This window comes from Tiliqua scincoides, chromosome 1 (genome assembly GCF_035046505.1).
Source record: "Tiliqua scincoides isolate rTilSci1 chromosome 1, rTilSci1.hap2, whole genome shotgun sequence".
NCBI classification, from domain to species: domain Eukaryota; kingdom Metazoa; phylum Chordata; class Lepidosauria; order Squamata; family Scincidae; genus Tiliqua; species Tiliqua scincoides.
In genome coordinates this window covers 215,755,274-215,779,467 of record NC_089821.1, presented here as the reverse complement: position 1 = coordinate 215,779,467, position 24,194 = coordinate 215,755,274, and the positions used below count along the sequence as shown (strand labels likewise).

At 41.0% G+C, this 24,194-nt stretch overlaps 1 protein-coding gene across 1 annotated transcript in view; it reads right to left on the bottom strand.

Moving 5' to 3' along the window:
- Positions 1-24,194, bottom strand: part of ESR1 (estrogen receptor 1) — a 246,200-nt gene that overhangs the window by 170,884 nt on the left and 51,122 nt on the right. Inside the window, exon 2 of the mRNA XM_066615710.1 lies at positions 13,012-13,516. Coding sequence (XP_066471807.1) covers positions 13,012-13,445 — 434 coding nt within the window. The 5' untranslated portion in view covers positions 13,446-13,516. The remainder of the gene's footprint in view (positions 1-13,011; positions 13,517-24,194) is intronic.

Genomic DNA, 24,194 nt, shown 5'->3' with positions numbered 1-24,194 from the left:
TCAAGCTTCCATTTCAATCTTTAATATACAATTTGAAGCAATTTGAAGCAATTAGCATTAAAGCCTTTATTAACAAAAGGCAATATACAAAAATGCAAACTCAGAGCCAGCATGTGCCTTTGGGGTTTATTAAATGATCATAAAAGACTTGAAAATGACACAGACAACAGCCTGAATAATTTGTCCAGGCTGAAAAACTCAACAGCTGCTTTCAGGATGTTCTAGACTGTTCAGGCTACAGTGTTTCAGCTGTGTCACTGATATGTTTTTCCTGTGGCTTTGTCAAGGATAAGTAGTGACTTTCCACTTCCCCTCAGGGTTTACGCACTGTGATTATTGGATGAACTCAACTACTCACTATGCATTCTTCTTGAAATGAGAAGGAGTTACTACATTTATAACATGTGACAAGAGAAAAAGACGACCAACATCAGAAAGTGCAGAAGCAGACTCCTACTAACGGCCAAACAATGTTGTTCATAGAGCAAGAACGTCATTTGTGTGTCCTATTTACAACTTGCAGAGGAAAAGCAGTTCACATGCTTTAAGGCTGCAATCCTATAACACTTTCTTGAGAATAAGCCCCATTGAATACATTTGATTTCTTTCTCAGTAGCCATGGATAGAATTGCACTGCAAGTAAAAACAGCTCCAAGTCACTTCTGTTGGATGGATCTGGAGATTCACCATGCCAAAGATATTATTAGAAATAATAAGCCTTTATATAGTGATTTCTAGTGTTCTTTAGCAGGCACTATTTCCGTATCCTTACAACAATCCTGTAAAGTAGGTCAATATTATCTCCAAATTGCAGGTATAAAGATTGGCCCAAGGGGCTTGCCCAATGTCACCAAGTGAGTTTGCAGCAAAGGTGAGATGAAGGCCAACTTCATGGCACTAAGGAAACTATTAAATTGGATTGGCCAACTTAGAAACAAAAGCTTCCCTGAAGAGTATTCCATGTCTGAACCCTGCAAGAAAAGCTTCGGCCTCACAATTTCTTAAGATTAAGATGTAAGAGACATTGCAGTTGATGACAATCAGCCATAAATCCCTATAGGTTTGCAAATAGGTGAGTCTGTTCTTTTAGCATATGGATGTCTCTGTCTACTTCTTGAGCAGGATGAGTAGGAATGCTCTTAAAATTTGAGATCATGGTAGAAAATGTCTACTATAATTCAGGGTGCCGTAGATTTAAAGGAAACAAGGGCTGCATATGAGAATTCCTAAAGCCCCAAACTGACCCGTTGAGCATGTGGTGAAAATTTGTAAAAGAAGATGGTTTACTACAAGTCAGACCAAAGGTGAATCATCCAGCTATTGCTCAGGATGACCACTGTTAAAGGCAAAGGCGGAAGAGTGCTCCTTCAACTATGGTGTAAGAAAGGGGAATGCCATCAAGTGCAGCTTTCCTCAACCCTGCTAAAAAGCTGTACCCACTCAAAACCACCTGTGCCATACAACATTTAAACGTACCACAGGCTTGCCTGATACACTCCAGCACTCTCTCTTTTCTAGTACATGGCACAAAAATATCCTTGCCCCTATTTTGTCTTTTGGGATTTTTTTGAAACCAGGAGGCAACAAGTTTGAGTGGAGGAATGGCTGCTGAGCAGTGCCAGATTTAAACTTGGTGGGGTCCTAAGCTATATAAAGCTTGGAGGCCCCTTGTTAAAAAAAATTACAGCAAAATTTGCTGTACAAGCCATTTAAAAAAGGCCTACATTATATATCACAAAATTTTAAAAGCTCCCCCACAAAAAAAAAAAATCTGAATTTTTTGAGGCCCCTGCAGACTGTGAGGCCCTAAGATGCAGCTTATTTAGCTCATGCCTAAATTCGGCACTGGTGAATGCTTGAGAGAGGATGCTTGAATCCCACACATTTTACTCCACTGTACTGGAAATAGAAATTAGCTATTTTTCTGCTCAATGCTACCCAAGATTCTTTTCATCCCACAGGGAAAAGATATGGGAACCTCCATCTTTTCAACCCTGTGGAGAGAAAAACAGCTAGAGGTGAATTTGTATGAAAAAATTGTTTGAGGGGAAGAGGTTAAGCATCACCATACATCTCTTCCAGTTTGACGCTTCCTAAGGCTGTTTTTAGTTTAAAAAAAAACAAAACAAATCACACCAAACATATTGGAGGAAATGTGCTGCATGCCATAGTTTGGCCTTACATGCCTGCTTCATTAAGACCTGATGCTGTTGATTATTTGTGTTAATGCATTTATATCCTATATCCTTTCTTTCTTTTAAAAAGTCTAGGGGGCTTACAATATTAAATCAATAATAAAATGCAAATCAAATAAACAAATGATAATAAATATTAAAGTTTACAGCAGGCAGTGAATAGCCGTATGTAGGAGCGCCCAGGCTTAGCAAACCTTGATGTGAGAAAGTGAATTTCAAGTACACAAGGGCCAAGTTCAGATGATACTTAAAATTGCCTATGCGTTTAATGATATACATATTTACAGAGCATAAATATCCCGGCCTCTTATCTCACTTTCTGATAATTTCAGCCAAATTCTCTTATTTGGGGAGATGGGAGATTCAGCCACATGGTCCCTCTACATGCACTCCTAAACTTAAGTTTACATCAGTAGTTCTTAACTGTTTTGGGATCATGTACCCTTTGAAACTGATGAAAGTAATGGACCCTCTCCCCAGAAAAATGTACATAAACACATATACACACAAAAATGTGAATGTGTATTCACATCTAGTTCACTGGTACCCTGAAGCCCATCCATGGACCCCAAGAACCTGCACAAATGTATCTAACTCAAGCCTTGATAAGACCCAATAATTTATTATTAAGCCCATTTCACTCTGACTTTTGGATGTCAGTGAGCTCTCCACGCTTTTGAATGTCAAGTCTCTTACTGGGGAAGGTTATGCAGAAGCTATACAAGTTGTAATACAAAATACAAACATGTGAGTAGAATTCATACTGTGAACATGCAATCTTAAATAGAAACACTTATGTGATACTCTTGATCACTTCATGGCACATTATCCAATCTGCTTGTAATGGACAGGGGAGGCATAGCAGAGATATTGTTTGTCTTCACCATCCCTTTGGAGAGAAAGACAGATGTGATGCGCAGCTATAACATACAGTTATAAAAGAACTGAAAAAAAGAAAACACTGAAGTACCACCAAATGGTGGACCAGCATGGAGCAGTTGTGAACAAAGGAACATTGCCATTCTTGGTCACTCTCTTTGAAAAATATTGCAGGATAAGAATTCCATGACTGGGATGGTACAGCAGGAGAGGATGACTTTTTAGAAAGACAAATAGAAGTAAAATAAAGCTGAGAAAAAGTTCACAGAGGAAAAACCATGGAGGAATAGCCCCTTACTATGTGATCAGATTTCTGAGAAATGCCTGCTACTACACCTGTTCAAGCACATTCAACATAGCACATGATGGCAAATCACACAAAGGGAAAGAGAATACTATTATTTCTTCACACATGAACACCACAGACACTCGCCTAAAAGTCGACATTGCAAATAAGTTGAGAGAAGCTTTTGATCCAAAAATCCTGGAATTTACCATGACCCTCGGATAAGTTTTTTTTTGGGGGGGGGGGGCTTACGGGTGTGTGAAATTATTTGAAAACGACTTACCAGGAATTGTTCTGAGGTAGGAGCAAAAAGAAGATAGCCATTTTACAGACAGGAAGGGAAATGAAGGTATGTATGGGAGTTATAAGCTTTGTGAAGAGTACAGTGCTACACTTCCATAGCAGAAGCCTTCATACATAATACAAGTCCAATAAGCGCCTTCACTTCTCTTCCTATTTGGGGAAGATGCTAAACTGGCTACCTCTTTTTGTTTGCTTTCTGTTGCTGCCTCAGAACAATTACTGGCAGTGGCGTAGCTAACCCATTTGCTGCCCAGTGCAAAGAACATTTTGTAGGCCCCACCCCCCCGCAACAAAATCAAATTGGGTCTTTTTTATTTGTTAAAGTGAGTGAGAAACTTTAGTTAATATTTTGAAAAAGCAAGGACATTGAAAGTTAGGATTGGGTCATAAGTTGTATTAAATAAAACTGTGTTATTTATTTATTTGCCTATTTAATTTTTTATCCCACTTTTCTTCCCAAGGGCATCCAAAGTGGTTTACAACCATTTAAATATGTATACATGTAAAATAAATCTGTAAAATGCAATGTAAAAAAGCAGCAAACAATCACAGGCATAATGGATGAACATACAAGCACATAAAATACAATAATCAATAAAGCATAAAAGTATCAATAAAAGCAGCAGGTGTCAGGTGCTACAGAAGACTAAAATCAGAAGGCTTGCTGAAATAGAAATGTTCTTAGAGATAACTGGAGGCTTCTAAAAACGGAAGAAACCAAAGGGGCCCTCTTTCAAACCACCACCCCTCTTACTTCTGTAAGTGACCGCAAATCTAAGGTCTGTTGGCAACCTTCAGTCTTGAAAGACTATGGTATCGCGCTCTGAATGGTGGTTCTGGAACAGCGTCTAGTGTGGCTGAAAAGGCCAATTCGGGAGTGACAATCCCTTCCGCACTGGGAGCAAGTGCAGTGTGTCCCTGGTCTGTGTCCCTGACTGTGGGCCTTCCTCTTTGCCTCAGTCTGTTGGCCAAGTATCTCTTCAAACTGGGAAAGGCCATGCTGCCTTTCCAATGGCCAAAGCCTGCCTCCAAGCGACAGCCACTCTTTATAGTCTTCATAGATCTCACGAAGGCTTTCGACCTGGTCAGCAGAGAAGGCCTCTTCAAGATTCTCCCCAAGATCGGATGTCCACCCAGGCTCTTCAGCATCATCAGATCTTTCCACAAGGACATGAAGGGCACTGTTGTCTTTGATGGCTCCACATCAGACCCCTTTGACATCCGAAGTGGAGTGAAACAGGGCTGTGTTCTTGCACCAACCTTGTTTGGGATTTTCTTCACTGTACTGCTGAAGCAGGCCTTTGGAACTGCAACAGAAGGCATCTATCTCCGGACCAGATCAGATGGAAAGCTCTTCAACCTCTCCAGACTGACAGCAAAGTCCAAAGTCCAGCTGAAATGTCTGCGTGACTTCCTCTTTGCCGACGATGCAGCTATCACTGCCCACTCTGCCAAAGATCTCCAGCAGCTCATGGATCATTTTAGCAAGGCCTGCCAAGATTTTGGACTGACAATCAGCCTGAAGAAAACACAGGTCATGGTTCAGGATGTGGACTCACCTCCCTGCATTACAATCTCTGCGCATGAACTGGAGGTTGTCCATGACTTTGTGTACCTTGGCTCAACTATCTCTGACACTCTTTCTCTCGATACCGAGCTAAACAAGCGCATCGGTAAAGCAGCTACCACGTTTGCCAGACTCACAAAGAGAGTCTGGTCCAACAAGAAGCTGACGGAACATACCAAGATCCAAGTCTACAGAGCTTGCGTACTGAGTACACTTCTGTACTGCAGCGTGTACTGTACTGACTCTTTGCTCACAACAGGAGAGGAAACTGAACACTTTCCACATGCGCTGCCTCCGATGCATCCTCGGCATCACCTGGCAGGACAAAGTTCCAAACAACACAGTGCTGGAACGTGCTGGAATACCTAGCATGTATGCACTGCTGAAACAGAGACGCCTGCGTTGGCTTGGTCATGTTGTGAGAATGGATGATGGCCGGATCCCAAAGGATCTCCTCTATGGTGAACTCATGCAAGGAAAGCGCCCTACAGGTAGACCACAGCTGCAATACAAGGACATCTGCAAGAGGGATCTGAAGGCCTTAGGAGTGGACCTCAACAGGTGGGAAACCCTGGCCTCTGAGCGGCCCAATTGGAGGCAGGCTGTGCAGCATGGCCTTTCCCAGTTTGAAGAGACACTTGGCCAACAGTCTGAGGCAAAGCGGCAAAGAAGGAAGGCCCATAGCCAGGGAGACAGACCAGGGACACACTGCACTTGCTCCCAGCGTGGAAGGGATTGTCACTCCCGAATCGGCCTTTTCAGCCACACTAGACGCTGTTCCAGAACCACCATTCAGAGCGCAATACCATAGTCTTTCGAGACTGAAGGTTGTCAACTACTACAAGACCTTCATTCATTCATATAAGTTCCATCTCTAATATATTCATTTATGTACATTATGTAAATTTATTCAAATTTGAAATGTAAATTAATTCTTTTTTTCCTGGCCCCCTACACAGTGTCAGAGAGATGACGTGGCCCTCCTGCCAAAAAGCTTGGACACCCCCTGCTCTAGGATACAGTTCATTCAGTCCAAATGACTTGAGTTCATTTAGTTTAACTAGTTCCTGGACAATCTTACTCTGCAAACTTGTGCCACTGATGTTTTTATTACCTCTGTAAGTATGTATGCATTTCCCCCCATTGGCCAAAGATCCAACATCCACATTTGCACAGTCTTCTGACAGAAGACGGATGCAAAGCAGGAGTTGAGCAGTTCTCTTTGGCTAGGCTTTTCCAAATGCTTCCTAGTTACAGAGGTTCCCACCTGGAACACTTACCAGTAAATTAAGCTTCAGGTTTACGCCTCCAACACCACCCCAACCAGCCATCAGTTTAAAGCCCTCCTGATCAGGTTTCACCATGCTTTCACTGAAAACATTCTTCCCCATCCTCATGAGGTGCACTCCTGCTGCTGGTAAGCATGTTTGAAAGGAAGTTTTCAGTGCACTTGTAACCCAGTTTTTATATCAACCAATGACTATTCAGAGAAAGGTGGGGTAGTTTCAGTGACAGAAATGTAAGCATGTGTGACTAACACTGTCAGACTTGGAATTACTTAATTTTGGTTAAATCACGTCCCTAAGAACCAGATACGAAAATCCACCAAAAATCTGCAATCAGTTGATAGTCCTAAAAAAGCAAAATTCCTGTTGACAAATACAAAGTGAACAAATTTTGTACTAAAAAAACATTAACAGAAATAGATTTTTTGCATTATTTCAGCAGACCGTAACTTAACCAGCACAATGTGCTCACACTAAATCCTCACTACACCTGTGAGAGCCACCAGAGAGCACATAATGTTCCCACTTATCTCTGCTAGCAAAACACCTCATACAAATAGCTTTCTTCTGCCCCGAGCAATGATTCACATTATTAATTAGCCTCAATTTTTTTCTACATTTTATTACCCAGTTGAGCTAGGAACATGCTATAAACTTCACAAACTATTACTTCCTAAGTAAGTAGTACCTACCTAGACTACCAAACAGTTTATGCTAGGTAGGTAGGTAGTAAGTATTACTAAGTATACAATAGTAAGTATTACTTACTATTACTTACCCCTGGGGGCTGGGGATAAGAATAGGCCCTCAGTTTGGCTGTACTTGTCGTAAGAGGCGACTAAACAGCCACCGGGTAGATGGGACTCGTCAGCCTGGGAAGGCAGCTCATCTGAGAGAAGGAAAACTCTGATCCCAAACCTCCACTGTCTTGTGGCTACATCCAGTTATGGAAAAGGCTTCAGGAGTCAACCTCGAGGCAAAATCTGGAGGCGGAGTCCCTGAGGCAGTTCATGGCTGAACACAGTCACATTCTGGCAACTCCTGCGACGCCGCTGGAACCAACCTTATTGGCCTCTGCCTTTCCATTGGACCATTTCAGCGACGTGGAGAGGGGGAATTTGCTGCATGGGTAACAGCTTATCCTCCATATCTACTTTACCCAGGCTTCACGCACTGGAGAGGACACTGTTCCAGAACCACCATTCAGAGCGTGACACCATAGTCTTCCGAGACTGAAGGATGCCAACACATAAAACTTCCCAAACACCACACAAGAATCTAACTGTAGAATGTGGGAACGTCATAGGTAACTTTGGGCCTAAGTTTCCAGTGCCAATGAAGTTGCAATGCAGCCCGAGGCAAGGGAACAAACGTTCCCTTACTGTGAGGAGACCTCCATGACTGCCCCCCATCCACAGGATGCAGAGCGCACCCAGTTAGCACAGCTTCATCAGCGCTGGAAAGCTGGATAGGATTAGTCCCTGCGTAGCCTGCCAGCAATGGTTGCATCACTGTAGCACAGTTCAGTGAGAGGAAAACATTTTGGCCATGTGCTGGACCAGAATTTTGATCCTTCCTGTATTGAATTCTTTCTGGTCTGTCATTGCACTGGCAGCATTAAGGGGACTTTTAAAAGTGATGTGTAGCTCACTCATATATAGACACTGGTATGGTGAATCCAGTTAGGTAACATTGGCTGAGTTGACCACTATGACAATACAAAAGCAGAGCTTGTGCTATAGCAACAAAGAGGAACTTTTCCTTCTCAGTCCCAATTGGATGCACAAGCTCTTGCAACTCAGAAAGAAGTGTAATTTCACTGAAGAAATTATGAAAGGATAGACAAGAGAAATAGAAAAAATCCACAGAGGCAACAAGTCAAAAATTCCAGCAGCAATTCTCAACAATAGACTGGAGGGCAAAACATGGGAATATAAGGAAGTACGCATAGGCAATTAAGGACCATAGAGATGAAGTGAGCAGAGGACACCAGCAGGAGATAGCTGTTTGGAAGGGCATTTGATGTATTCCCATGTTGATGTTCCTCTTATTTTCAAACTGTTGTACAGCTGTACAACAACAATTAGTAGTAATGATACTGATAGTAATAAGGAGGGGAAGAAGATTTCAGTCAGGAATAAAAAGGAACACATCAAGGAATACATTCATTATCTAAACAAACTGAAAACAGCTGGTTCCTTATCTCTTTTCGCTTTCATTCAGCAAGTACAACAAGAGGAGAAACATCATACTCTTGTGGAAGATAGGCATCTCTTCCAACCACAATACAGATATTTCAAATTTCCTAAAAAGAACAAACTTTAAAAGCAGTGTTCATCTATGTGCTGAACATCACAGGACACAATTATGATGGCATGGATAATTGTAAGCTGCAAAGAAGACATCAGTGCTAACAGAAAAAGAAAATTTTGATAGGGTGGCAGCACATTAGGTGTTACCAGTGAAGACACTTCAAGCGAATGTGATCTCAAAAAAGCTGAAAGTCAGTTATGGAGACTGAAGCTGGGGCAACTTGTAAAATCATCTTTATAAGAACATCACCCTCATTTTTTGCAAATATATGTATTCATCTCCTTTTATCACACATACCAAAAGGCAAATCTGCAGTAAAAATTAAAAGCAATTACTTTATTAGGGAAATTAACTTATTTACTCCAAAATGCAACCTATCCTTCCATTGCCACTGGTGAGCAATAATGCATATGATATAGTAATAATGCAATCATATGAAATTTCTAGCGGTGGGTATCTGTTTAGGAATAAGTGGGTGCAAAGCCTCCTCTTTACAGTCATACACAGCACTAAATTGGCTGCATTGTGAATGAATGATTACAATTGGAGCCCAGACAATTTTGTTCAAATGCCCAATCTGGACTAGCTAGAGTCATGGGCAAGTCACAACGTTTCAGCTTCAACTAATGATGCATACAAGAGAAATAATAAATTTTCATCCTCAGAGAGCTCTCATTAAGATGAAAGTGTTAACGCCAGTTCCACATTCAGCACATAAAACTGAAATTTCAATCATTTTTACTCCAAAGTAGGCATAAATAATTCTGTTCCAAGTAAACATGATTAGCATAAGATTAATCTTACTAAGGACACAATCCTATGCATGTCTACTCATCAGTAAGACACATTGTGCTGTAAAGGGCTTACTCCCAGGAAAGTGTGTATAAGATTGCAGCCTAACTCTTAGCAGTAGTCCAGAAATAAATGGAAAAGAGAGAAATCTCAAAAGATCATAATGACAGAAAAGTATACACAAAAATTACAATGCTTTTTAATTTTATAGAGACAATTCATTAGCATGCCATATCTCCAATCCAACAAATGATGTACTGGAATCTAAAACCTCTAAGGGTGCAATCCTAATCCCTTATGTCAGTGCTTTCCAGCACTGGCATAGCAGTGCCAAAGGGACATGTGCTGCATCCTGCAGTTGGGTGTAACTCACAGAGTCCTCCTCAAAGTAAGGGAAAGTTTGTTTCCTTACCTCAGAGCTGCATTGCCTTTATGTCAGTGCTGGAAAGCACTGACATAAGGGGTTAGGATTGCACCCTAAAGTAGTTATATTAAAGTAAGTGATAATTTGGGGCTAAAATCACACATACGCCCCCCAAAAATAGATGTTAAATAGCAGGTTAAAAGATACGCAGAGACTGAAAGACTATTAAAAGCACAAACACAGCTACTCATGATTTATAATACTATTTTTATAACAAGTGTAGATTCTTTATGCTAGTATGCCTGTCAACGGTACACAATGAAATTGTGAAATTTTTCAGTGCAGTTATATTGAAAAGCTACAAGGAACTTTGATGTGTTTAAAAAAATAAAGTATGAAATGCTTGAAAAAGCCTTTGGAAGTAGCTGATAAAACACATTATATTTTCCACTGCTCCTCAAACAAGTCTAAGAAGATAGCCAATGCTATTGGCTCCAATTTGCGTAACTGGAGATATCTCAACTGCATAACACAGGCCTACAAAATTGAGGGTCCGAAAAGTTTTCCCAAACTTTATGGTGGTTTGATATGAATTTGGGGTGCTGATTCAAAAAACGGCATCCGCTTTGCCCTATCATGTCTTGTTTTGGAGACACTGCATAGCCTCATTAGTGAATGGTTCAAGCAGCCTCCTCATGAGGAAGCCATGGTGTAGGCTTCCTCATGAGGAAGCTGCTTGAACCATTCACTAATGAGGCTATGCAGTGTCTCCAAAACAAGACCTGATAGGGCAAAGCGGATACCATTTTTTGAATCAGCACCCCAAATATACCCAAGAATTGGTGTAATGTTTAAGGAAGCAAAATGTGTGTTGGCCTGCATAATCATTAGAATATAAAAGGTTCCGCCATAATATAACAATGTTACATTAATGCCACAATGAAATATTATACTTCATCACACACCCTGTAAGATCATGCTACCTCAGCTCAGAATTTCATTCTCTCTTTGACCCTACTGAAGTCAAAGACTTCAAAGCTTACAGTTCTAGTAAGTCGTCTTAATCTGCTACAATCAAGGGAAACACATAGTGAACAAAGAAAGCAGAAGCCAAGTGAATATATAATGCCACCTATATGACGTCACCTATAATCTTTACCCTTGGTTTTAGTATAGAAGAGTTTTAAGAAAGTATAGAGGGGAAAGCTAGCATTAAATGTCTTTGAGAAGTTATTGGGATTTCCCCAAAAAGCAAGAAAAATCAGCCACGGATGTATGATGTATTTCAAGGCTTCAACAACATTGCACAGTAAGAATGAGCAGAATGTCAACTTATGACAATTATCAATAGCCACAGAGCACATGGAACAAAAATGCCAAAGTTCAATCAAATACTTTCCAAATCAGGTTGTAAACACTTCCAGATAATGCATTTTTATTTCTGATTAGGGCAGGCTCTATGCTAGAAAGGATCTCATCTCTCAGTAAATTGCCTTTTTGATCCAGTAGCAAACCCATTAAAGGAATACAATACTTCAAAAACTGCTGAGTCCAATTCTATTCCTCTTCCTTCTATATCTGTCATACACCTGTTTTGCAGCATTTTAACTGAATTGTGAACAGTTGGTGAAAGGAGCTGCTATTCTCTTTTAAGGGTGAGGGGAGAAGGGATAACAGGGCTTTGATACAAGACTTTGGATCCTAGGACAAGACCAGTATAACTTCTAATAACAGTTTAAAAAAAAAAAAAACCTGTTCGAGGTGCAATCATTGTAGAAAGTCAATTATAAACATTGCAGAAATTATATTTCACAGTTGGGAACAGCAAACTATCACAGATTTCCAATGATCCTTAAGAACCAACCGTATAAAACAGAATAGGACAGAAAGCTCACAAATTAACATAAGCTCATTTCAAATAAAATTATGCTCTAATTTTACTGAAACAGAACACAAAATATAGAATATATTTTGCAGATATTGAGAGATATAGAAGAGCTGCATTTTGGAATATTCAATCTATGCAGTTATTAAAGAGAATATTTGCATTTATTTCCTGTGAAGTCTTGCTGAGTGTGAATTTTTAAAAACTAATACAGTATAAGAACTTATAAACTTTGTGGCACAGTCAAACAATGCTTTCCTTTTAATATTTTTTAATGATATCCCAGCTCTTGTTCTACCACAGCCCCTAGCAGTTCAAATGTTGCAATCCTATGCACACTTACCTAAACCTAAGTTCCTCTGAATCCAGTGGGACTTACTTCTGAATAAACATACATAGGCTGGTGTTGAAAGAACCCTAAAACCTCTTTACAAGTGAAGACTTATTAAAAAGTCAAAGTATATTACTAATCCCACTCATTTACCAAAAGAAATTACATTAGCGGGTTTCCAACTTGTCTGTAAGAACACTACAATGAACTTCAGAGAAAATAAATTTGAAAATCTATTGTCTTTTAAAACATAATGCTAGCAAATGGAATGGGAGGAAATACCCATTTTAGGACTACCTTATGTGAATTCTGAAGCCTTCAGCATGTTTTCTAAAAAGCCACCATTAAGTCAATTTCAACCATTTGGAAAGGCAGACCACTGAGTTTCTGAATGGCTTCATATTAAGTCAGCAGAAATGCAGTCATAGGAAGTGTTTTCTCTCTATAGGCTAGAAGTACAGACAGTGACAGACTGGGCTGATCTTGGTCAAAACAGTCACATTTGAGTCTTAGGCTCCCATTTTAATCTGCTGGCATTTTTTCTCCTAGAGCACAGTTCTGTTGACAATCTGACTTGTTTAGCATATGCATTTTATTTCTAGCACACTTAGTAACAATTTCACAATAGTCATAATAGACATTTTTATTTACCCAGCAGAATTGCTCAGTTTAATTATTGAGTGGTGACTCACCTGACAGCATAGCCTCATATACACACATGTGCAAAATTTATCAAGTTTTGTCTTTCCTTGCCTTAATAACCACTTTATATTTACATTCTGTTTTAAGTACATCAATGGCATGATTTACCTGTAGAAGGCTGTGGGAAAGGCTTCTCTCATTGCAGAGCTGCTTGGTTCATTCTCAAGGTAGTAAGGTACCTGCTGGTTATGGTGATGAATAAAAGGTGAAAGCTGTGGTGCTGTCTGTAAAAACACAACAGGGCTTGGAGGAACATTATTCAGAGAATGAAATCCTCCCAGATTACCGGACCCAAACGATTCATTTGTAGAGGCATAACTGAGGCTAGTTGAGCTATACACTGGAGCGGCAGTGGAAAAATCATAAGTGGCACCTTCTGGGTAGTTGAAAACTCCAGTCTTATTACTATCCACATACATTTCACTGATCGGTCGTTCCAGAGGAATTTTCAGCTGAGGTCTGTTCAGAGGCTCTAGCTCATTGCCTTGTATCTGGTGCAATAAGGCAACACCAGAGGTTTTTGTGTGAAGGTTCATGGTCATTGTCAGTGGCAGCAAACACGTAGCATATCTAGGTTTGGAGCTAGAAGAGGAACCAGCAACTGGCAATCCACCTGGAGAACAAAAAACACCAAAAACCGAGATTATGCACAGCAAAAATAATCTTTTAGCCAAATTATCCAGCTACACAGGTATTCCGGCTAATCCTAGCAAAGCAGGAGATACAAGTGTAAGCACAAAGAACTCTCTCTCTCTCTCTCTCTCTCTCTCTCTCTCTGCCTGCAACTGTAACTTTAAGTACTACTCATCTGAGCTAATATGCTTTACAAAGGTGCTGGCATTAGGCCAAACACTCTTGCCTAGTGCGGATATTCGTTTAAACCACTTCAAAAACAATTAGTTCTGGACTGATACCAAATAATTGTTCCACTCAACTTTGCTTTTATTCTAGTTGTTTAATTTTTCACTTCACGTGACTCTGATGGTAAAAGACGAGGCTAGGAGCTTTATAAAATTCAAAATGCGAGCCCAAAGCCCGGTCCACTGACATTGTATATCCTTTCCAGGCTCCAATTTATCTCTGTTTATCTATACTCCCTGTTTTGTTCATCTTCATGTTTGCTAGAAATATGTAATGTGTACACTGCAGTGACCCTGGGTAGGGGTACAATGTAACTGAGATATGGCATAGCAAAGTGTGTTTGTGCGGGTGCACTTCACGCACGTGTGCAGTCAAATTCCACCAAGCCTGTCAAATTCCACCAAGCAGAAATCAAAGGGTGTTTTATATCTCTGTAGGAGAAAAGGCACACAAACATGACCACTGCAATTATCATGATTCCTGGTATTTAGTTGCAGCACAAAGCACTGTGTTTTGTTTTTAAAGGGAAGTTAATGCTGCCGTTATCCTGCCATTATGCCTATCAGCATGCATCTTTGCCTTGCATTTCAAAATTATATATATACACTGTATAATGTTACATAGGAAACATAAGATTGTTCAGACCTCTTTGACATTTAGCCACATGTTAGCAGTATGCAAAAGAACAAGGAACTAATAAATCTAGCAAAAACACCACCTTCCCTTCTGTTTTTTTACCTCCTATTGGACTTGTTTAAGCTTATTCTGTAAAAACCAGAGCTGTGAAAAAGTCCAAAGGGATAAATTTTAGCTCATGCAAATAAAAAGAGTACAGAACTCTGATATGACTACAATATTCTATTTCATATAATTTTTTACCTTCTTAGAAATAATTGCCCTGTGCAATCTCAAAAGAAGTCTTTAAAATTATTTCTTATCCTCAGCTATTTATGCCTCAGATGATTAAAAAAGATTAATCATCTTCCAACATTTAAACACAAGGCTCTAAATAACCAAGTATGGACAGAAACACAATTCCAAGCCAAATATCAATGCATCTAATCAAACCATAAACCCCAATACAAAACTTAGGTTGTTCAATTATTTTACCATGTACAGCCACATCCTATCCATGCTAAATTATAACTATGTATCATTCTGAATCTGTAATCTGAAATAGTTTTGAAACACTATTTTTCAAAACTATTTTTCTTACTGGCTGTGAAATGTCTGAATGTTACAACTGCAGTTTAGCATTGGTTTATAATACAATAAAATATATTGGCAATGAAGAACATATTTGATGGAAGCTCGTAGTATACAGTCTAGCAACTACATATGACATATCAATAACTTTTTCATGTTAACAGGTATAACATTTACATCTGAAGAGAATTAACAATCTCTTTGAATTTTATGTCTGAATCTATTTGTATGGATATTAGAGACACACGCTTGCCCTAACGAGCTTAAATTTCATATGGTAGAACTTGGTTATAAATTTAAACAAGTCTGAACAGCACAAGTGCCAAAGAGAAAGAGAAAGGAAAAGCATACATCTGAGAAGAGACACAGATCCAAGAGAAATTCTACAAACATGCGTCCATGTATGCCTCAGAGTAAGTATGTGTGTCTGTGAATGAGCGTGTATCCATTTAATTGCTTTCTTACGAAAACTGCAAACTCTGCTCATGAATCTTACAAAATATCAAAAGCAGTAGCACTATTACAAAATGGCTGGTTAAGGCACAGAGAAAAGTTTATTTTGTGTAGCCAAACATTTAATCTAGCATTATCATATGTTTTCACAATATATGTCATTACAGAAAACAAACTAATGGAGAATGACATACACAAAGGAAAACAAGTATGTTTAAGTGAATTGTACATATTATTTTGAAGCTCAAAATAAAATGCTATAAGAGGGCATATTAGAGATTGTACGGAAATGAACTTTCACCATCCATAACTATTGAAAAACCTCTGCTTCATAACTTCAATACTTTCCAAACACAGTTTCTTCAATAATTTCTAAACAGTAAAACCGAACTTGGTGAACTTAAGGGAAAAACAACAGAGTAAAATCTAAACCAGATACCTAATGGCAAAAGATGCACCATGGGTCCATTTGATCTGGATACTGGAACCAGGAGCCCAACTGACTAAACCCCCTTCCCCAAGGCAAGACCCCACAATATCAGCTTCTCACAGATCAAGTCATATAAGCTAGATGAAGGTACACAGAGAGACAGAGGAACAAACAAGATACACCACATCAAAGTGCCTCTGGAACAGGACCCAAGAAAGTGATCAAAAGCATACAAAACAGGGGGAGATTTTAAAACCTGGGCGTCATAGCCAGTGCCAAAGTCTGGAGAGACAGACAAGCAAGCATCCTGAAAGCAACAAAGACCCACTATGCTGACACTGCTGCCATTCTCAGTCTTTGTGAGGTGCCCGGGAAGGTGAGACATAGCTTGAATTCCTTTAACATTTGTGACTCTGTACTGATGGCCTGAAAGGGGTGGGATCATTCTCTTGTACTCAGGACAATGAAATAATCCTCTCTGCAACTTAAAGGAGGACAAGGTCTCTCATTTCATGCCAGCAGTCAAAGGAGGGGAATCAGGGACAGGATAGGCACTCTTAATGGGTGGTCCAAGGATGGGCACACCACATATGATAGGTTAAGGGAATCCCATAGATGGTGTCTTGACCAAGGATTACCTAAACACTGCTGTCAACAATAATCTCACCAGCATTAAAGTAAGATGGAAAAACAGCACTCTACCAAAAGCCCTGAACATTCTATCATTCATAAACTCTGAACTCTCCAACCAATCATCCTGAAATAAAGTAACAGTCTCCATCACCCTTCCAAATCTGGTGCAAATCCACAGAGAAACAAAGGCAACACAGAGCCCAATTCTATTCAATTTTCCAGTGCCTGGTGCAGCTGTGCCAATGGGGTGTGCACTACATCCTGTGGTGGGGAGATAGTTGCAGAAGCCTCCTCAACATATGGGAACACTTGTTCCTTTACCAGCTGCATCAGTGCTGGAAAGTTGGATAGGATTGAGCCACTTAAAATCTAACTTGAATCTTGAGGACACATCCCCCAAATTTGCGATGTCTTTGTCACAGATGCAGTAATTCAGTTCCCTTTGGATTCATTTCCCTTAAATTGTTTTCAAATATGTAAATCCATCACATACTTCTTGTCTCTGCACTGGCATTTAACATATGCATTTAGGGAAGTGATTTTTTTTTTTAAATGTCCTCAACCCACTTCCAGCTGATAAAATAATAGTCCAAGTAAAAACAATTTTGCTCATAAATTCAACATTATTCAGCCTTCCTGATACTGTATACAGATGAACTAGAGTTCATAATCAACCATCTCCCAAATTAGATCAAGATATTTTGAGAAATGACTGAGATACAGTACTTTCAATTCAGATGATGCTTTTCTCCAAAAAGCACAACTCTTTTGGTATCCACTCTTCTCCTCTTCCCAAAATGTGTAATGGATTAAATGGAAGTCACTTTTTTCCCCTCTTCCCCCCCCCCCCATTTAGAGCCAGTCATGTATTTTACAATTGTATGGCAAGAACAGCAAGTAAAGAAAAATGGTATAAAATAGCGGGGGGGGGGTATTCACATGCTTTCTCCGAAGTCCCAGAAGGTTTTCAAAGGAGCTTATTTTCAGATAAACATGCACAGGACTGCAGCACACTGAAAGAGCAAGACCCTTTGAACAAAATATAGCTTCTTTCTAAGTAAATTTTTTCTTTGAATTTCTACCAGCTACATGTGTTAAAATGCACTAGTGTCTTGTCAGTAAAAGTATTTGGCAACAGGTGACTTTTTCTTCCCACATGACTGTTGCAAGCACTGTGGAGATTACATACCTGAACACCCAAAAAAGCACAGCAAGTGCAATCGCTCATGGTTGCATAACAGATCAATGGGGGGGAGGGGCTGGCATCTCAAGATCTTTGGCACTATTGGCCTACTCCACAAGGTTATTCTACTAGATGATGTATCTGAACAACCCAAAAGACCTAGCCCATCTTCCACAAATCTCCACAGATGGTGTGTTTCAGAAATTTCTGTTGTGTGATTATTTTTAATTAAAAAGCAGTAAATAATAATAATAATAATAATAATAATAATAATAATAATAATAATAATCACTATTCAAAAACCCAGGAAATTTAAATATAAAATTCCCTTCATTTTAATTAGCAAGTACTGAAATGCTTATAGTATTCCCTCATGTTCCAAAAAGCACAGTAAATTGAAAATTAAGGTAGTCATCCTATTTATGTGTCATGTACTAAGCAGTAAAAACTTTACACAGTCTTAACATATTATGCCGCACTTTGCCTTAGGGTACAAGCCTAACCAGGTCTACTCAGAAGTAAGTCCTATTTTGTTCAATGGGTCTTACTCTCAGGAAAGTGTGGTTATGTTTGCAGCCTTGGTCTTTCAGTTCAACAGTGGGTTAAGTAGGGATGAAGTAAGGCAGAAATTCAATGGAGGAAGCTTCCTCAGTCACCTGCTAGAGAGACACCTAATGAATGTCTGCCTGATACACTTTTACAAGGTACATTGCTACAAGGTACACTGTCACTATTACAGTAATAAATGTTCAGTCAATAGTAATAAAAGTAGTAAAGACTGCCTTTCACACACAGAAAATATTGCAAATCCTTTTCTTAGAGCAGTGTTTTTCAAACTGTGGGTTGGGACCCACTAGGTGGGTCATGAGGGTATTTCAGGTAGGTCCCCATTCATTTCAAGGTGTATTTTATTTTTATCTTATTAGATTTGATCCTAACATGGTATGTAACTGCATTTGGGGAAAGGTTACATATCTGTACTTTTAACAGAATACTATGTACAGTATAGGCTTTTAACAATGATAGTCAATGGGGATTACTTTTGTGTAAGTGTGGATAGGATTCCAGCCTTTAGGATGTTTGGGGAATTTTTTTTTAAACAGATCAGCTACTGCTTTGGATGGTTAGGAGGGTTCTTCCTTATTTTAAATAAATTTTTTAACCTATACAGGTGCAACTTATTTATCCACTGATTTTTTATATGCAGATTTGTCTCAATGGGGGGAACCGAAAGTCCCACACACCTTTGCCTCCTTTGCCCTGCGCTGGCATCTGCTCCATTTCCAGGTAGCCCACACTGCAAAAAGACTCTGCCTCACACAGGCAGGGAAATAGCCCTGGAACCCTGGAAGAGGTTCCCCTTCTGAAAGAACAGTAACACTCTTGGAGCCCCTGAGCCAGCAAAGAGGCTGAAGGGGGGGGGGGTGGAAAACCCTGTGTAACCAGAACATGTTCGGGCAGGAGATCTGATCTAGAGGGTTGAGCCTCCATTTCCCTGAAGATAACATCTAAAAGTCACCAGTTCAAGGCCACTGGCACCGTGCGACCTTGAAGCAGCTGACAAGCTGAACCGAGCTATTCCATCTGCTCTGAGTGCGGGAGGATGGAGGCCAGAATGTGCGACCAGATCAAGAAAGAAACATCTGAATGTTGTGGTTTCTTGAAAGATAGAAACCTTCTTTCAAATTGTAAAAATCCCAAGGGGATTTAAATTGCCTGTCTATGTAAACCGCCTTGAATAAAGTCTAAGGAGAAATCTGAAGACCAAGAAAGGCGGTATAGAAATACCTGTATTATTATTATTATTATTATTATTACAGCAATGTGGAGCTTGCTCTCGCTTGCTCTCACATGCACACACAGGGCAAGTGCAGTAGCAACAGAGGGGATTGCTTTAAAAAACCCAGGGAGTGTTTGCCAAATCCCCCCCCCCCCCACTGAGATGGTGCAGGCTGCTCCAGCCTATGGAAACAAGCCTTCCCAGCAAGCCAAAGCAGGAAATTTAGGCTACAATCCAATTCACACTTTCCTGGGAGTAAGCCCCATTGACTAGAATGGGACATACTTCTGAGTAGAAATGCATAGGACTGGACTCTTAAAAGCTTAGCATCCCACCTGTGAAAGGGGGAGAGCTGAAGGAGCGGAGGGGATTGATAAAAGCTGCCTAAGTTTCCTTCCAGTCCCAAGTGTCAGGCTGCATTGTATTTGCATAACTCTGTGGAATTTAGCACAAGTGTTTTTTGTTAATTGTGTGGAGTCATGGAACAGAACTAACACAGATAAATAGGCTCCACCTGTACTTATTGTAAACTTGTCATTTACTTACTTGATTGATTTGATTTTGTTGTATAAAAATTTTCCTGCTTGATAATGTCATTTCTAGCCATGATATCACTTCTGGAGGGTCCTAACAGATTGTCATTCTAAAAAGTGTGCCCTGGTTCTAAAAAGCTTGAGAATCACTGTCTTACAGTCCAATCCTGAGCTGCCAAGGCTGCCATGGCACCAAAAATGGTAACTGCAGCATCCAGCGCGCCACAGGCAGCAGCCACTGCTGCCTCCTCAAGAGAAGGGGACTTTTGTCCCCATCTCCCAAGTAAAGAAAGTAGCCCTGCAATGGGGCTACTCAATTCTATGGTAGCTCTGGAGCTGTTGCAGAATCAGAGTTATGTGGAGTTGCGTGGCCTGACATGGAACTCAGGATCCACTGGAGCTGAGCTCCACTGGTCCCGTCTTCCTCCCACCCTGCTCCCTTTCTTAGAACACCTCTTCCCTGCCCTCCCTCCACCTCCCCCCACATCCTCACCTAACTCTCCACTGCCCTACAGTTCAGGCAGCCACAGAATGGCACAGCACTGGCTTTCCACCTGCACTAGCCCAGTGCCAACTATGTTCTTCTTCTTCTTCTCTTCTATGGGCTTGGTGGGTCGCAAGCCTATTTCAGGTGGGTCCCCATTCATTTCAGTATTTTATTTTTAATATGTACTTGATGTTCCCATGGTATGTGACTGCATTTGGGGAAATGTCACAGACCTGTACTTTAAAGAGGCTACTGTGTATATTTTCTTTTGACAGTCAATGGGACGAATTTTGCCATTTCTCCTTATCTGCCTCAACGGCTGTGTCCCGGGAGGAAAGCCCCCCACCCCGGGCCAGGCTCTGACCTTCTCGAGACACTTTATACTGTCAGGATGACCAAACCTCTCCTGGCTTTGTCCTCGGATTTCCCTGAATCCGCAAAAAATAAAAAGAAAAACAGACTAATTCCAAGAGCTCTGGAATCTGCTGCTCATGCACTGCTTGGCCCCGCCTCTCCACCTGTATTCCTATGTTTAATTCAATGATGGCCCATTCGTAGTCCATGGGCCAGATTAGGGCCACAAGGTAATTTCATCTAGCCCAAGCAGGCCTACCAATTACCAAGGTATTGCAAAATTTGGTCCATACTTTCACTCACAAGGAAAAGGAAATTGCTATCCAAAGTTGTGAGTATCTGAGAATAATATGCCACCCTCTTAATATTTCCACATTGGGATTTTTTAATGCAATGCCTAGCCACGTTTGTGAAGCCTATAAGATAGCATCAGTTTTATCCTAGAACCTTTACTTTAAATAACTTGCTTGTGGGCCATGGTCTGGAGAATATAGCAGCCCCTGGGAGGCAGCTATCTCCTGCTTGACCTAAAGTGAAATAGTTAAGTATTGTCTAGAAAATCAAAGCTGAAAATCCCTAAAGAGACATCTATGTTTCTATGAGTATGCAAACACATAAGTCACATAAGAATGAATGATAACATCACCACAATCACTTGCACTGAAATTATACTGGTAATTTTGATTTCATTTCCAACAAATACATTAATTAGCTGGACGTGAATAACCACACATATTTTATCTGGGTTAAAATCTGAAATGAAGTGCTTGAAGAAGGAGGCTACCTCAGAATGCCGCATGTAAGGCAGTGGCAACAGGATGCACGTATCTGGTGGTATCATGTATGAGGCATCTGGTGGGCCACTGTGAGATACAGGAAGCTGGACTAGATGGGCCTTTGGCCTGATCCAGCAGGACTCTTCTTAGCAACAACAGAAAACTAAACTCTGGATCTCTCTTTCTCCTTCCATCTTAGGCCAGCATGCAATGGGATTCAATGGGTCCTAAAAGCCAAGAAGCACTTTCAGTAGGGCAGCAATCTTTTGTCATCTCCTCTGTGTCGCTGTCATCCTCATATTTGACGAGCTAGGTACCCTCACTTCTGCAGTTTGAAGACAGCCTTCTCCACGCTTTTTTGTCAATTACCCTAACACTCTTTCAAACCAGGAGTAGGATTGGCCAGCTCACTGAGCATGAGGAAACAGTGACAGCAAAAGATCATGCGTTGTTGCCAAAGACAGTAGAGAATGGGGGGAGGTTAGCTAAGCACTGTCAGTTTAGTTACTGTAGCAGATGAAGTTGAAGTCGCTGCTGCCGCCTTTGGTAAGAGGGTGGAGCTCTGGGTTAGGATGTGCGCAGAAATAAAAAAAATTGGAGAGAAGGGTGGCATAGCCAGGCCTAAGAGTAAGACTGTAAAGGTATTGCTACTGATCCCAAAATAGAGAGTGTTATTTGTCTGATGTATAAAGACCTAGAATTCATGCTGAATTCTAGTTACTACTATGCTGATTTGATAAAAATTAGATGTAAAATCACAGAAGGCTGAACAGATTCAAAATCTTACATGAAAAATGATAGAACCCACTTCTACCCATAGAGGCAACGAGCTTCCTACCAATGACAAGACAATACTGCCAGCAATTTGTCCTCTGTTTCAAACATCACTGAAAGAGAAACCCACAAAATGGCAGCTGACATTGAAGAAACTCCACCATAGTAATTAAAACAAAAGAGTTGAGTGGTTCCAGATTTCGTACATGTTGCACATATAGTCTTCAAAAGAACCAGCTCTGAGGCTGCTGCCTTGAACAGGGTGACATGATGTTAAAATATAAACAATAAAGGACTTCCTTTTCCATTCTCTGTCCTGAGTCCCAGCCTTTTTGGACACAGAGCTACTGGGAGGAAGAGTGCGGCAGAAGGCAGCAGCTGGCTGGAGGAAGAAGACAAGAAGGGGAGAGTACGAAAGAAGGACAGGCAAGGTGTGTGTGTATTAATGGACATATCAACAACAAATACAATTGGGTAGGGGCCTTAGGCATGATATAGGCTTGGGGCAAGCCTGCTTTCAAGGTGCTTTCAGGATTGCCAGTACAGGGTCAGTTTGCACCCTGCTTTATTTCCAGATCCAGCCCAACAGAACAAGAGGCATGTACACTCATGGGGTATGTATGGACCTGACTCCTCCTCTGGAACCTGGGAAGTTCAGGACTTTTCCCACAACTGGCATGAACACATGCCAAGAAAGTCAGATTTCTCATGAGCACACATGGCTCTTTATTGTGTGGAGCCAGTTCAGGCAATCAAGTTTCATCTGAACCAGCCGGAAGCATTTGTGAAGCACTTTGAACCTTTAAAATATGCTATAAAAGTGGTATTTTCACTGCAGAACTTTGCAACTGAGAAAATGACTCATCTCTCAAATAGTGCAAGTTTTGCTGTTGCAACTGCATACATGTAACAGGATCACACAAGTAACTACTATTCCCCCCCCCCCAATGCTTTAGAACAGTGTTTCTCAACTGGTGGTACTCGTGGGACCCCCAGACACCTGGCAGCAGGACCAGGAATGTGACACAACAAACAGTAGGAGGAGGCTTGGCTCAGCAGGCAGAGTTCCAAAGCATGCTTTTCCATGCTCAAAAAAAGCCCTCCCGTCCAACCTGAAGTACTTACTGGTGTTTGTCACATTGCCTGTGGCCTCCCAACCCAGCAGTAACTGGTGATGATGTCATCACCAGTTAATGTCATCACCAGTTACTGCTGGTTGTACTTTGAATAGGTAAACCACATAAAGTGATACGGTGGAAGACAAATGTTGAGAAATACTGCTTCAGAACAGTGATTTCCAACCTTTTTCATCTCATGGCACTCTGAGAAGGTGGTAAAATTTTCAGGGCTCACCACTCCTGTGACAATTAACAAGGCACACCATGCTGCGGGGGGGGGGGGGGGCTCACATCCCCAACGGCCCTACTAATAAATTACCCTCCCCCAAATGCCTGTAGCACACCTGTGGACCATGCACGGCACATTGGATGAAAATCACAGCTTCAGAAGTCCAGCAGTCTCTTGACCTACTACTTCACCTGTAGGAACACCTTTCTTACGTTTTTCTCCCACGCTTACTCCAAGGTTCTTCCCCCTTCACAACAACCCTGCGAGGTAGCAGCCTGCGACCCTGTGAGTGGCCAACTATTCCGCAGCGGCTCCCACAGAGCGCCCCTCTTCCAGCCCACCGGGCTTCCCGCACGGTACCTGGTTCAGCGAAGGCGCCCCGCCTCCTTCCCTCGCGCCGGTGCAGACAGGCGGAGCGCGAGGACTGCAGGACGGGGTTCGCCTTCACGCGCCCGCCTCTCCCTGCCCGCGAAG